At 46.3% G+C, this 16,425-nt stretch overlaps 1 protein-coding gene across 1 annotated transcript in view; it reads right to left on the bottom strand.

Moving 5' to 3' along the window:
- Nucleotides 1–16,425, bottom strand: part of LOC105364964 (discoidin domain-containing receptor 2) — a 231,685-nt gene that overhangs the window by 45,084 nt on the left and 170,176 nt on the right. The window contains exon 3 of the mRNA XM_011503010.1: nucleotides 14,659–14,801. Coding sequence (XP_011501312.1) covers nucleotides 14,659–14,782 — 124 coding nt within the window. The 5' untranslated portion in view covers nucleotides 14,783–14,801. The remainder of the gene's footprint in view (nucleotides 1–14,658; nucleotides 14,802–16,425) is intronic.

The following is a 16,425-nucleotide window of genomic DNA, read 5'->3' on the forward strand; positions in this document are numbered from 1 at the left end:
ACACATGCATAAAACAAGTTGAAACTTCGAGTCACGAGGATCGTAATAGAAAGGAGTAAATACTCGTTTATGGTCGGCAAACATATTTGACTATCGCGTAATTGTAGTTTTAGTTTGCCTACACTAGTGAGCTCACATTTCTTTACGGCCAATGCGAAATTTAAATTTAGCGAAAACAAATAGCTCCGATAATCCAGTCGCCGGCATTGATTTGTGTCGTAAATTAAAAATAGTCCCGCTCGCGTAAACGCCCGGTAATGAAATGCGCCCCTATATAACTCTCGACTGCATACTAATTAAGCGCTCGAAAAAGTCGATCTTGCACGCAAAAACAAATTAATTAATCTTTCTCTCATCATAGGGTCGGTGGTGGAGGGGGACGATTGACGGTGGGTGGGGGGACATGAAATCGAATTAAACGCGTTCGTTTCGGTCGGCGATACTCGAGTTATTCGATCGATACGGAACCGGCGCACAAAAGTCATCGGTTAATAATTAAAGTCGACGGGAATTCCACTTACAACGCGCATGGCAGGAGTTGCGAGTCCTTCCTTTATTCGAGAACGCGTATCTTCCGTGGCCCATTAACCCCGACCCTTCCCCCTTGCCTTTTACCGCCATCGCCACCGGCATCGCCACCGTCACCGACACCGACACCACCATCACCACCATCACCACCATCACCACCATCACCACCATCACCACCATCACCACCACCACCACCACCACCACCACCACCAACGCCGCCATTGTAGTCGAACCCCGGACTCCTCGCCATTGATTCTCTATCTGCCGTCTGCAATGTGCGTGTATGCGGCCATTACACGCGTGCGCCAAAGCTTCGTTTTCCAATTACGCTGCCGGACCATTAAGGACGCGCGCGCGTTGGAATTATCGTGTCATTCTCGGCCACCGAAGCCGCGCATTAACATAACGACATTGCCGCTATTAACAGGTTGTTGCGAACCTGTTGTCCGTGCGTCTGCACTGTTACCATGTTAGCCGGGGTTGTGTTGATCCACGCTTCCGCCAGGGCTTTCAGGCCACACATCGAAAATAGACGTTTGTTTTTTTTCCAAATCACTACCAAGAATACTTGGTGCCGAGTCGAGTGTGTTGGCTCGTCACGACGAGCAATCGGTTTTATCGTCCTTTACACACTTAGGGCTATCGGGGCTTTTTCTATTCAATTCTCACGTCTTAGCGTCATTTCAGCGTCTAGAGTGGAGGACAACAACACACTATTTTTCATCGACATACTTGCGGATGGATTTTATTGTAATTCCCGTAATATATATATACATATATATGTACAAACAATATAAAACAAAGGAAGAAAGATTTTTCGAACAATATTGGAGGCAAAATGCGTGTGTAATCGTCTGAGTATTGAGTAGAATTAAGTAGGAGCATATTAATCATATATTATATATATAATTTTGCTAAAAGTTGAGTTATCCCGAGACTCGAGAATATCAAATACCAATAATAATTTAATTCATCCGTTTGGATCGCTTGATGATACTATTTTAACTCAAACACACGAATGGCAAATTATATTATTTGTTGAAAAGATGTTAATAATCTCAAGTCTGTAGGTCCATAGCTAATTATAGTTTCATCCACAATAGTATGGACAATACCATTGAATTTAACATGTATTAGATAAAAAAAAAAATTTTTAAACAGTTATTTCAATAACTATCTATTGTTATACGATTAACCTGGTGCTGAGACGATAGATGAATATCAGAATAAATAAATATTACAGTGCAAATAGCAATTTTATACCGCACATAATTTTTACTGTAATGAACGAATGCCTATTAACTTGTCTGTTATAACTGGTTGTTTATAACTTTTAGACGGTGGCCTAACATACGAGATAAAGTAAAAATTACAGGCTCTAAGCTGAATTTCCAAGTAAGAGGATACGAGTGAGGGATTGTCAAGATAATCGATGTACGAAGCATTACTGAAATTCACGAGTTACACATTTCTAATTATTTTAAAAATTACTTAATTGGATTATGGCGTGATGCCGAGCATTAACGTGAACTAAATTACGTACCTAGGAATCTTAACAAACGCTTTCTTTTTTTTTTAATTGTTCGCCGACTGAGCGATAGTTTGAAAAAAATCAGTATTTTAATTGCATTGAACCAATCATTGCTAATCAATTTGCAAAATACTTTATTCTCAATGCCATATTGAGACATTAGCGTCATCGACGTTATTTGGCGGATCCGTCGGGCGCTAGATTTTTAACGCGATTGAACGTTTCTCCTTCGAGGGCCGAGTCGCTAAGAAGACCGAGATTTTATATATATATATATATATATATTTCATATTACATTTTAATTTCATTCGACTAGCGGATAATCAACTATTGTTCGTAATATTATCCAAGTATCTTATTGCACGGCCTCTCGGGCTTGTTCGACATGACATTTAATGCGCATCTGTTTAAGGCTGAATGGCATTAAGCCGCTCGATATTATAAAGCAACTCGACTAACTAACTATGAAGTCGATTCCGAGCAATTCTGAATACGAAGTACTTACCGTCTGGAATTTAACGTCGAGTTGACGCGAATCGCACAATACGCGCGCTTACATTTTATTGGTGAAAAGCAACGGGCACTCGTGTCTTTGAGAAAATTATTCCAAACGCGACATCGCATAATACAAGCTCGTTACAAGCGAAAATAAACTGGATGAAAAAAAAAAAAAAAAAAATGGCGGGCGATGCGAGGGACGGAGGTAAAAATCGCAGAAGATCAAAGAGATTAATTGACATCGGGAAAGATTCCAGTGGAAGTGAGGAATGCGTGTACGCGAAACGCGTCGACGCGACGCTCGCGAATTTATCGTCAGGCGAATTTCAATTTCTCTTGCCACATGAAAAGGGAGAGAATGAAGGACGGAGGCGCCGGGAAACGAGAGGCAAGTAGACCGAATTTATAAGGTCCGCACTGATGATAATGTGTTTTGTTTCTAAGAGAAGGAACGGAGATGATGTACGTATGCGCGCGTACGCGTATGTTGGCGGTGCGTTTCTCAACAGCTTTTATATTGCCCTCGTAAATACAGATTTTGCTTTCTTTGCGCGCCTTCTTAAGAGAAATATGAATTGTGATGTATTTATAAAGATGCTATTTTAATTTGCGATGGGAGAGTCGCCGTAATTTATGAAAAAAAAGAAAAAAAAAAAAAAAAACCATTTTTATTATACTTTTATTATTGGCACTATGTTAATGGGTGCGCTTGCATTTGGGATTGTTATTGTTCGGGCTTTGACGTGTCACTTGATTACTTTCGCATATTTAATACTTTGGTCGACTTAAGTTCGATGACGAGCGCACACTCATCCCAAAGTCCCAAGTCATGTGAAACTTTAAAAGCAGCCGGAGATATTTATTATTCGGCCTTTAAAGCTTGCACATACGTATCCTATTATTATTAATAATTATCATTGATTATTATTAATTATTATTACATACATTTATAATATCATAATTGTATAGATTGTAATTCATGGAATCACGGTATTACATGGTATTAGAATGAAGAATGGATAAAATTGCTTTACGCTAATTACAACGGACTTGACTCCTTACGTTTAATAGGCCCTGGCAGAGTCATCTTACCTCCTCCCTGCGCCATTATTATTATCATAGCCAACCGAGTTTATCGAATTCGACTGCAAATTTCTTCTCCTTACAATAGGTCCATCGTCTTCGTATAAATTAACACTTATCAGACGAATATTATTAAGGCAACCCGATAATCAGCAAACTATCAGGGAGTCTCGGTGGAAAATAGAAGAAAGGATAGGCAGACGCAAGCATAGCGATTTCAATTTATCGCAGCGATAATCGCGTTGTAATTTATTTCCATGGGAAAGACGCGTCAATAAGTTAATTTCAAAAGTACCGGCGCGTCCCTCCCTACCATCGCTCGTTCCCGAGCCCTTCGACTCCTTTCTCCCACCACACTCTTCCATTTCTCTTTGTAACCCTATAGTTTACATTATTACCTGTCCTTTACTTTTCACGTACAAGATGCAACCAAATTTCAACTCCAAGAAGCTGAAGGTGGTTCTGCCGAGCACACATGCGCGAGCCCGCGCGCTCGCACACCCATATGGCCAGAAGGATCCACGTATCGCCGCTTTTAGAGCATTGTCGCCTACGTGAATTCTCGGCGTGAGAGCCACACAGCCAAACGGATAAATACGAGGACTATTAATTTCAGCCGAAAGACTCGTTTCTAAGCATTTAGTTTTAAGCGATGATTAAGTACTGACTTGTCGCTTATTATTCCAGCAATTTCGTGGGCCAACATTTAGCTCTTTAAGCTGTATTGCGAAAAGCATTTGTCAAATCTGATTGTTCCGAGGCATGCGATATCACGGACAACGCTTAGAGACTCCAGCTCCCGATGATTAATGCTCCCCCAATAAAATTCGCTTTTTGTTTTAGAAATCATTGCCTCCGAGCCTCGAGATTATATGCGATATATATGTGTGTGTGTGTGTGTGTGTGTGTGTGTGTGTGTGTGTGTGTGTGTGTGTGTGTAGAGCCGCAGTTCGAGCACGGGATTTTTTTTCATACTCAACGCGAGCTCGCCCGCGCAAATACCCAAGGAATAATCATTCGAGCTCGCTTGAGATGCGTTATTTCGTCAAAAATACGCCCCGCGCAAATGCAATTTTAAGCAAGTCAGAAGTGCAGTCCCGTAGATGTCCCTGGCTATGAACCACCTCCTCCCTCCCCTCCCGCCGATCACTCCGCCAATGTCGAAATATCAACCGCACGGAATGCTGCTCGAGCACCTTGGCGAGCGAATGTCCTCGAACGATCGTCGAACGATCTGTGCCACTTAGCGTTAGCTACGATCTCTACGAAACAAGATCCGATTGGTCGGTGATTTTTGCCCTTTATCGGCGCGCCGAGGGTTCGGAGAGACGACTCCACACGACCGGTCGAGGGCCTGTGTGTGTGCGCGTCGATCAATCGGGGCCCGGCAAACGTCGACACTCGCAAATGCCTAGGCGAGAGGGAGTCCCGGGGCCGAAAACCAGCCGAATCCGCGGATACTGAGAAAGTGAGCGTGAATCCCCGGCCACCCCACCCCCTGCCAGTCGACCGGTGTTTATGCATCAACGTCCTTAAGTGCTCCGATTTTCTGCATTCGCCCCGCGAGTTATTCCGACCGACAAGCGCTCGTTAGGTCGCGCGGCCTCCAATTAGTTGCCGGGGCCCTTTACCGAGTTTCGCGAGAGCCGACCTTTAATAAATTGCGCGGACCCGATCTTGTAGGGTGGGAGGTGGGATGCTACGCATCGCGGTTCACCGACTTTTCAGCTTTGACGTCGCGAATCATTCGAGGATGAATAAATTCAAGAGTATCCCGTCGCGCTCCTCGAACTCTTTGGCTGCTGCTCTACGATGACCGGAAAAATCCGGGAATTCTTTTACGGCATTGTGGTTCCGTCTCATAGATTAGGGAGAAAAACAAAATTAATAGATAAATAATAATATCGAATATCGAATATCATAATAATAATAAATAATAATAGCGAATTTTTAATAATACTTTCAGGCAAAAGGCGCATTAATAATTGTTGCAGATATAATGGGCTTTTGTGGGCAAAAGGACCATTGCGGTGCGAATAAATTCAGAAATACAGTACATTATGTAATTTTGAAATGCTTGAGTGGTGGTGTTACGTGCACCAAGTAGTATTTAAGATAATGTAAGGTCAAATGTTAACCAGCGATTCGACCCTTACTGATTGTATGTTTCGATAGTTGAGCAGGTGATGAAGCAATCGACTTTAACTCATATTTAATTGGCTGTATTTACCTAAATATCTCGTAACGAAGCGGAGAAGCGCTCATTATTACGGATTAATACTGCGCATGCAGAGTATGGAGCATTCATTGGCATAGTAACAATGGCGAAAAAGCAAATACATGATTAAATAAAAACAATTTCAATAAAAAATGAAGATAACAACTAGTGAGAGGTGAGGAAGGGAGGGAGAGAGAGAGAGAGAGAGAGAGAGAGACGTGATTATGATGATGATGATGATGATGATGATAATGATTAAAATCCTTAATGCACGAAATTTAAGTGTAGAAATGAAAGTGAAGATATTCTCTTAATTGTGAAATATAAAAAATTTTTTTTTTTTTTTCGTATATCGTTGTTTGGCCTCTACCGTTTAAAATTCAGCGATAGAGCTTTCATTATTTTCACGTATCAGAAGCAATTAATCCCGTATCTGAATATTCTTTAAAGTCCCGATGAAATATTCAGATAAAATAACTTGCTTAATTTTGTCGCCCGAATAGTCATCCGCGTGGAACGATATCGACGATATCGACAAGCTGATTTCAATTAGTTCGATCATCGTGTATGTAATTGCACCCGAACGAAGAAGAAAAAAACAAGATATGGACAGACGCACCCGCACGCGCATACACATGCACAAGATTTCACGATGGCACGATATCATCTTGTACCTGGAATACATATAACAAACCTAACCTCCCTCGTGTCGCCTCTCGCTCACTCGCCATTAAGAAAAGCCCTGGCACTTTCCCGCTTTACCTTCCCGTGCGCCCATACACTCCACATTTTGCGTGATTTTGCATCATCCCCCGCACGACCGCGAATTCGCCAACTCAGCTCTCGTGTACCACATAAGTTGGCCGTTCCGCAATACCACACGGCATGCCGTAACGGCTGGAACTCTGGAAATTGCCGCTGGAGCTTTGCCTCCTGGAACTCGCGATCGGTCGCTCGCTCTTTTTTGCGGTTACGCTCGCTCGCTTAACCATGAGCGCATTTCGAAGGAATTAGAAGACAAGCCGATTCTCGAGGCGTTAAATGACGTACGCTTGTTGAGCCTCTTGGACCTGGCTTCCCCACCCCACCCTTCAAACCAACCAACGACACTCGATACGTCTAACTTGTAGTATAATAAGGGGTCCCCCCCCCCGGCCCGCCTTAAGAGTCGATCCCCGGAGCAAATGGTGAGCACGGCGCAAGTGGCGTTTTTCAACCGTAGTCTAGCGACTTTCCGACCGTATCTCTATAACGTACGACCATACGAAGATTCATACCAGGCACGCTGTAGATCCTTTCAAGATCAAAAAAATCTCAAAAGGCTTATTGAGAGTCCCGTGCGAATGTAGTGGCGTTTATTAGCTTCGCTCTAAGGCAATTTTAATAAGTAATTGATGAGCTGATTTTGATATTGAAGGAGACGCTATAAATAAACGTCACGTGCTGTAAAAGTCTTCTGATATCCAAAAATAAAATGATAAAGATGATAAAAATGTAGAGAAATACAAGAAAAGAAGAGAGAAAAAAGAAAATGAGGTAAAACGATTAATTACCCACCCCGGCAATGATTATGGTCTTGATGATAAAGACTGTGGAAAAAGTGTAAAAAGTCTAATCTTAATGGTTAAACCAATGCTCATCGTCGCCCGTTAATTGTTATCCTGTAATCACAGTTTCTAGTCCCATCCTTAAATATCAAAACAAACGTGCAAAGAAACAATAACAAAAATAAAATGCCATACAGCCAAATATTTGTTGCTACGAAAGTTGGACGCTCTAACGGATCTCCTACGATTACATAATAATCCCAGAAACTGTATCCTAGAACGCGCGGGCAAAGTCTCAAATGCCGAGCTCATTAGCGAACACCGACGTTATTATTAGACAGCCGTAAGAAAGAATTGTGTCACGTCTAAAAATGCATCGCTCCACAAAGTGAGGAGAGGATTGCTCGTTGGCTGGCTCGAGCGTGTACGATGGGCGGGGGCAGGATGTCACGAGGTCGGCAGGGAGCGAGTGAGCGGAGACGTCGACGGATTGCGTCTCCATGGACGTGGCGCACTTGGTTCGCGCCATATTCCGAGACGATTATGCCGCTAAGTAACGCCGAGGAGAGAAGGATTTACTGGCGGCGATGAGCGACGAGCGACGGAGCGGAGACGCACAAAGAGTCACGGACACTTTGCGGAGTGCCGCGGGACTCGAGGGCATGGGTCGTAGCTGTCGGCTGTGGTGGGGGTGGGATGAGATTGATTGGGTGAATGTGGTCGGGGGATGTGGGGGAATGTGGGGGGAGGGGAGGTGACACAACGAGCCGCACTGAATAATCAATGGGCTGTGTGTGTTTCTTCAGCTATTTCGACGATTGCGATGCGTTTGGCCTCGGTACTCTCGAGGCTATATTTCCACTGTTGTTACTAATAACTCTTGAGTCGAGATTATTAATACGGATTGGTTAAAGAGGAGAGAATTGGATTTTGCAGCTTATAAAAGCTGATGATTCTCGTGCTGGATCGTTGCGATCGGTTGTGAGGCGCTGATAGAGTTCGTGGGAGTGCGCGCGATCAGTCGACTATTTACAAGCTTCGTGTATTATACGTTATAGGTTATAAATGTGGTGGGTGGAGGAGGGGTGGGTGTAAGAGAGCGCTTACCGAGAAGTTGAAACTATCGGGATTTTCAGCTGCTCCTCGACTATCATCACCGTTGAATAAAATATCTTTACAAGCTTTATAATAAGCGAGTGGATCAAACCGTCGGTACTTGCCCGTTGGAATTTATACTGGTTGTTCGAACTGAAATAGTTGGAGTGCGTGCGCCAATACATCTGCTTTTGATAAATAAATTCAGATGTCCATTGAAAACTCTCGAGCTGTAAGCTCCAGCCGCATTATCGCGCATTATTGGAGTTCCATTGGAATAGTAAATGGCACGCGTACGAACGAGTCGACTTTGCGCTTATGCGCGGGCGTTTGTACTCTAACTGGTCTGCCCCCCCCCCCACCCCCTCCTTACCCGTCACCACTACCACCAATGGCATTAGACGAAATGGGATCTCGTTTTGAATATCCTCAATGTGAATTAATTAATTAGATTTTTAAAAGTGTCGCGCCCGAGGCAATTCAGGGCGTCGCGCACGAGAACTTTCCTGGAAACTCGCGGCTGACCCATTTGATGTGCTGTTATTGCGTAGCGGGAGTTGTCTCCAAATCCCCTTCTGCCCCGACAACACGTTGTTTATTGTCTACTTTATTGTAATTTAGGTAAACGAGTCGTCTGTCTTTGGCTAACCGCGATGACTAAGAAATTAAATCCGCGTATGCTTTGTCGAGGACGTCGTGGCGAATGAGGTTCAATTGAAGCGCCTCTTTCTTTCCTTTTCTTCTTCTTCTTATTTTTCTCTCTCACTCTCACTCTCTCTCTCTCTCTCTCTCTCTCTCTCTCCGTCGCCTCTTTTTAATGCCTCAATTATTAGAAATGTAGCTGAAATTTTAATTAACGAATTTTACTATCTACGCGCGTCTGCGAGTCCCCGAGAATAATTACACTATCGCATCTTTTTTTGCCCTTTTCGTTTCTATTGCAGTTTTGCCTGGCTTGTGCGCGCAAAAGATACCTCACAATTTTAAATACTAAAGTAATTACCGTGTGGTTGCAATTCTCATTCTCCTCGATGCTCAATTTGTCAAAGGATTAAATCCAATTGGCGAAATAATTACGATCGGTTGGCTTGCACTCGGCAATAATTCGGTCTATTTGAGACAATTCTATAAACTATCTCCACCTTTTACCCCGCCAAGGAAGAAAATCACTCAAATGTTCCGTGGCTTAAAATCTTCCGGCACCCATAATTCTCACAAAGTCGTTACACTTTCAAAGTGTTCGGCAAAAGAGGGGAAAAAACGACGAGGCGTATGTAACACACAACGTCATAAAATATGCTGGGAAACGAGGAGAAACGGCGTCGGAGATTTATAGAGCGCCGGCACTGAGTGCGCCCGAGCACCCGCTCACAGGCTACAGCAATATCGCCTTTACGCCCTTTCTTTTATTTTCATTTATCTCTTTGTAAGAGGAAATCATTGAGTGCGCGCGATCATTGAGAATTATGTAAATTAAACAATTACCAATGTCAAAATATCGTGTCTGCTTAGCCCTTTGTCCCCGTAATATGTCACTCTCGGCCGTTTATGTCCAAGGCTGCGATATTATCGAGCTAATAAGTCGTCGCTCACATTCCACAATACACGACTAATGTGTTGATTGGCACCTCCCCCAACCCCGCCCGTCACACGCACTCTCTCTCTCTCTCTCTCTCTCTCTCCGTTTTTAAACTTTTATGGACCAATGTTGAACTGGAGAAATGTCGAGTAATTTTGAATTGCTTTGAGATAGTCATTGCAGGTATTCACTTGGTCCAAGTGAAACGAGTTACGATAATTCAAGGCATAATAATGCTACGACCATAAAGAATCACGAAATACTTAAACGGCAATAAAATAAATGCCGATGCTTAAGCAAGTAAAGCAATTGGTTACATTGTCTTGTAACAGCCATCAAAACGGTCGAATTGACACCGGTAATCGTTAAGCAATTATTCTCACGTTCCGCGACTCTTGTGAAAATTTTAGAATATTGAATACTCCTAAAAAAATATTTAAAAACCCAAATTATCCTTGTTTTTTTCAAGATTTTTATCGCACACAAATGATCGACAATATCCAAGAATCCTTTATGAAACATCGAAATCCAGGGCCAAACAATCTTTCATCACATTTCATCTCCTCGACGCTTCCAACCTTGCTAGACATCCCTTATTCCTCCATCTAACTCACTCACACCACCTCCCCCTGTCCGCGATTCTTCATCGTCGTATATTTTGCGGTTGTAGGGCGATCGCCTTTATCCCCCCCCCCACCCCACCCCCATCCACTAAAATGAGCGTGAATACTTTGCGAGTTTGGCGTTCCCCCTTATTTACCTGGTGCTCTTCCGTCGGCATTGGCGGTGGTAACAGCGGTAGTGGTTGCGGCGTTGGCGACGGTAGCAATGGTGGCGGTGGTGGCGGCGGTGGCCGCGTCGGCGCTCGAATCAATGGCCCGTAAGGAACACCGAGGCGTAAGAGCGTGGCTTTAACATCGGGTGGAGAAGCACGAGTGGGATATAATGCGCGGACGCCGTGTTTTCGGCTCTTTTCCACCACCGCGCGATTATCCCTCTCACGAGCCGAGCGAAAAGTTATGGTTACTCGCCCTGGCGTGACTCACGGCAATTAAATGGAGCCTCCCCCTATGGCCTCTGGTACCTTACGGGAAATTTACATGGTGCTCCACGGCACGATAACGAAGTGTGCTTTTTTTTTTTACGTTTCGTGTTTGCGTTCGCATCGATGATTATAGCTCGGCGGGACTGGGCTCGAAACGCTTTTCGTTCGGCCGGGAGAACATAGTGGCGCGAACGCGTCCTGGGCCCCGACACTCTAATTGATCGTGTCTAAGGCGAGGGTATCGGTGCCGTCTTAATACGTGCGGCAATTCGAGAATTAATAAGTCGAGGCTGCCGAGTCCAAGGAACATTCGAGCGACTGCGAGGCGCTGAATACAAAGGACAGAAACGAATCTTTATCGTTATAATGCCTTGCCAGTTTGCCACTCGATAATCGCCCGTTACCGAGAGCTGCTTCAGGCACATAATCATAGGAACATTATGTAAATGCGAGGAGGATGACACGAGAGGTCGGACACGGGAAAAAGGAGAATAAATTCAATGAATGGATAGTATAAATAGTGCTGGCATACTATGCGCATGATGAAAGGATTGAGGAGAGACGAGAGGCCGCAATTTAACGTCGCTGCGATACGCGATTAAATAAATAAATAAAGCAAACTGGGCGATTAATCGGGCCGACGAAGAGACTGGCAATGGACGCGTAACAACGTCGCCTACGCAGCGACGATTCGGACGATAATTCATGCATAAATTTCTATAATCAATAGCCGTTGGAGGAGCAGCGGCTAAACATTGTTAAACGGCGTAACAAGCCCGTGAGGCCGTAATCGGCCTGGCAATCCTAAAAGAGCGAAAGACTCGCGCTTGGTGGTTTGAGACGGTTGGAGGCGACGACGAGGTGAATGAGGTAGAGGAGATAGAGGAGGAGGTGGTGGAGGAGGTGGTAGAGGAGGTGGTAGAGGTAGAGGAGATAGAGGAGATAGAGGAGGAGGAGGAGGACGACGAGGAGGTGGAGGAGAAGGTGGTGGAGGAGGTGGTGGTGGAGGTGGGGGAGGAGGAGGAGATAGAGGAGATAGAGGAGGAGGAGGAGGTGGTAGAGGTAGAGGAGATAGAGGAGATAGAGGAGGAGGAGGAGGACGACGAGGAGGAGGAGGAGAAGGTGGAGGAGGAGGAGGAGGAGGAGGAGGAGGACGAGGACGAGGAGGAGGAGGAGAAGGTGGTGGAGGAGGTGGTGGTGGAGGTGGTGGAGGTAGAGGAGATAGAGGAGATAGAGGAGGAGGAGGAGGAGGAGGAGGAGGAGGTGGAGGTGGAGGTGGTAGAGGTAGAGGGGATAGAGGATGATGTTGATGACGACGACGATGATGATGCTGTTGGTGGGGCGGAGAGGGGTGTGAGGGAGGTTAGAGAACGACGGGATCAGAGAAAAGGCGAAAACACACTTGGAGGTAGAGCGAAGGAGCGCCCGAGGCGTTCGGCGCGTGTAGGCATACATCAGCAGGGGCGCAGGGGAGGGACAGGAGGTTTGTAGAGAAGCGCGTCTGGCCGGGTCGAATCGATCATCGGGAGCCTCGGCGTCGGCGTCGGCGTGCGTACGGCCGCCGCCATTCGCGCCCAGCACGAGACCGTTTAAGCCTCAAATCGGCCGTGACGACGGTGGTGGCTTCCGAGAAGGGCAGCCGTGCAAGAGTATCCAGACGTCGGGGACGCGGGCTTGTTTTATTCATTCGCCTCTCCTCGTTTTTGCGACTGGCACGCACTTCTGCCCAAGGCCTCGGCGCCGTGTTTATCCTAGAGGGCGAATCAACACGTGGTGGTGCGACAGCCGCTCGACTCGACGAGGCGCGTTGCCGTTGGCGCCAATCGCTATGTCGGCCATCTAATAATTATCAAGTGTACAAAGTGTGGGTAGGCAGAGCGAACGGTATGACGAGGTGGGGTGAGGCGCGGGACATGAATCGGCGGCCGATGAACGGGGACGGCGTCCGGGTATAAGGCGAGGAATTCTGAATTATGCATCAACTGGAATTGTTAACTCTAATATGAAATTATTTCTATGCCTGTTATTTTGCTGCTGCCACTACTGGTGGTGATGATGGTGGTGGTGGTGGTAGTGGTGGTGGTGGTATTGCCACTGCTACTACCGCTGCTGTTGTTACTACCGGCGCCGCCTCTGCCGCCGCCGCCGGCCGTATTATCCTTTTATTTCCAACGCGATAAGTATAAGTAATGACAAAACGATACATCTGCGCTTACCGTTGGTTATCTCGAATTGTTATAATGATGTATTATCAAAATCGGAGAGACGCTTCATATAATCACGATAAATCATCCCTACACTTTTAATGGAAATCCAATTAGTCCCGGATCATCAATTTAAATAATGCAGAACGACAGAGTTTATGACACTTGTCACCAATCAGCGATGCTGGTCAGTATTAAATTCAGTTGGGCTGCTGGAGATAGCGCTAATTTGATACTCCGGCAAAGAAATAGTGTGAGAAAAATATCGTTATGATAAACCTTATCAAACTTTGTAGTGCAACATGAAACGTGCATTAGCTACCGCATTTACTTTCGCCATAATAGCATTAATAGGAATAGCAAACTAAATACACTTCCTACATTTTTAAATATTCCACTCGATTGCTGTCACGAACCGCAGCTTACACGCTTTGGACGTTAAACTAATCAAGCGAAATAACCAGTTAATTATTCCAGTATCTTGGACCATTATTACTAATATGCGATAAGATTCCGCGAGCCATAATAAAAGGAGGCATAGACGTATAATAATAGACTTTCAACTAATAAGCGTCATCATGAGCCTTTATTATTTATAATTTCCAATTAATTCGGTCAAACTCGAATCGGCGCGTATTTTTGTACTTTTAATACGAGTGTATCTGCAGAGCGTTAGCCAACGGGAGAAAGTTCAGGCGGAGGCGTGAAAGGCGAAGCTTATATAAATATGAGGGATAATTAACGGGCGTAGCGCCTAAGCCGAAAGAGGGAACTCGAGTCCGAGGATTCGCACGACCATATGGAATAGAGAAAAGCCTTTCGCACGCAACATGCTCGTCGACAACATTTACGCGCACGAAGATACGAATCACGACATTGCCCGTCTATTTTTATTTATTTATTTGTCTCGAGCCTTTTATTCGTCTCCCCTTCGCTGCGCTCCAACGATAATTGGGTGTCGGTTATGTCAGGTAAACGCGTGCTTCGCTGCCGGGAGGTCGCGACGTTAATGCGCCGATGGGATCGTCGCGAGAGCGGTGCGAGACGGGCGATGAGCGATGGGTAATGGGTATGGGTAATGCCTATGTTTGTGTGCGTACGCGTGCGTGTAGGTGTGATTGTATTTGCCCGTGTGTGTAAGGGCGCGGGGGTGGTGGGGCGGTGTGTGTGTGTGGGGGGGGGGGGGACTCTTTAACGGGGGGGGGGGGGGGGGGGGGGTACTCTTTAACGAGGCGGATCGCTCACGCGGCCGTCCTTCACGGACCAGTGACTGACCGCGGGCCCTTGCAATAAGAGAAGAGGAAGCTGGAAACAAGCGACTTCTACTCACATATATCGATGCCGTGGACCAAGTGTTGGTGCAGGAGGGCGCACAGAAGGAGCTGTAGTCGGTAACCCATGACGCTTCTCTTGACGCTGCTGCGAATGCTTGTATCACACCAGCCGCTAATCATCGAAGTCTCATAACCGCCTCTGGAAAAAGTAACAAACATACGTGTGTTAGACCAATGCACAGTGCAGCACCATGCGTCATTAGCACTGTCCTCGTCTCGTTTCTCGCAGTGATACGTGCTCCCATCCCTGCTCTACCTCCTTCCCATACTCCCCCCCCCCATACCCCCAACCCCTCCCTGCCCCACACTCAACCATCCGCCATCCTCGTGTCTCTAACGAGCTCGAGCTGCTGCTCCTTTGGGAAATTGAATTTGACGAACGCTTCCCCCGAGATGGAGATTTTCGTTTTTTGTCGTTCTTAATGTGCCACCAAGTAGGTGGCGGGGTAAGGTGGGAAAAGGTGGAGAAAGGTAGGAGACAGATTCGCAGTAGCGATACTCGCGGTCATTTAACGAGTGGGGGCAGCCAGGATCGTCGGATTCGAGTTACCGTCCAAGTTGCCTCTACCTCGCTTCCGGCAATCCCGACCGACGAATCTTTATATGTGACCTTTGATAATTTTCCAGCTCGGCCCGAAAGTTCTTCACGCGGCGCGTCGAATTAACCTTACTTTCTCCGCAAGGACGTAGTCGTTACGGCATGGCGACCACAAGGGCCGGGAAATCATTGGCCATCGTCACCGACTCGTCGTCAATCATTAATAAGCCAGAGCGAATGACCCATCATCTCGATAATCAGCGTGGCTGGTACGAGCTTGAAACGGCCGTGGCTCGCTCGCAAGCTCGTAATGTGAAAAAGTTCGGCGGACGTCTCGGCGTCGTTTCCCGACTTTGCGCGATAATTTGCAAGACCGACGATCCGGGAGGAACAAGGGGCCGAAAGTATAGCCGAGGGTGTGGGGGGGGGGGGGGGGGGGGGGGGGGGAGAGGACGAGCGAAGGAAACAAAAACGCACGCCCCGGAAAGAAAAACGAGCCCCGGAGAAGTCGGAGAGGCAGTGAAAAGAGGATTTCTTCCCCAGGCATTTCGGGAGCTTAACTCCAGCACGCGTATATACCGCGCACATTAAGCGTCGGGGCAGTAGAGTGAAATGGCGCGCGCACCACTCGCCATCGCCCGCGAGCACTGATAGATGCGCAAAGCCTCCGTTTCCTATATATCTTCCTTGGCTTCTCTTTCACTCTCGCTCTTTTAGTCTGGGCCGGCCGCCCCCGCTGCCGCCGTTACTCTAACCATATATTCGTCGTTCCCCCGTAAGCGAATGGACAAAGAGGCACACATCGCGTCTAGCGTAACCTTTACGCGTCATTATCGAGATTACGATCGACGGTTCGAGTGAAGGCGAGGAAGTCGAGGAGGGTTGTGTACGAAATCTAAAGTTCTAAACGTCTAAAGTAGCCGCAGAGATTCGTAATGTCGACGAATCCGACGAGTTCGTCGCTCTCGGGGCTGCGTCGGGGCCCGTACAGAGCCTGACAAAACGTACGAAATTCTCGGTGATTGTGTGCACGTGCTTGCGAAAGTGACGATGTTTAGGGAAGAAGGGTCGTGATAAAGTAAGGGACGCCACTAATGATCAACTTTCATCGAAATATTATGCGAATTAGGCTTTTTTTGTTTTACGCGATAATGCCGGTTGCAAATGTCGTCAGCCAATGGGCGGCTTTGTTATTTGGGATCGGTCGAGTGGCGCCGCGTCAGAG

The sequence above is a fragment of the Ceratosolen solmsi genome, unplaced genomic scaffold, assembly GCF_000503995.2.
Source record: "Ceratosolen solmsi marchali unplaced genomic scaffold, CerSol_1.0 scaffold61, whole genome shotgun sequence".
NCBI lineage: Eukaryota > Metazoa > Arthropoda > Insecta > Hymenoptera > Agaonidae > Ceratosolen > Ceratosolen solmsi.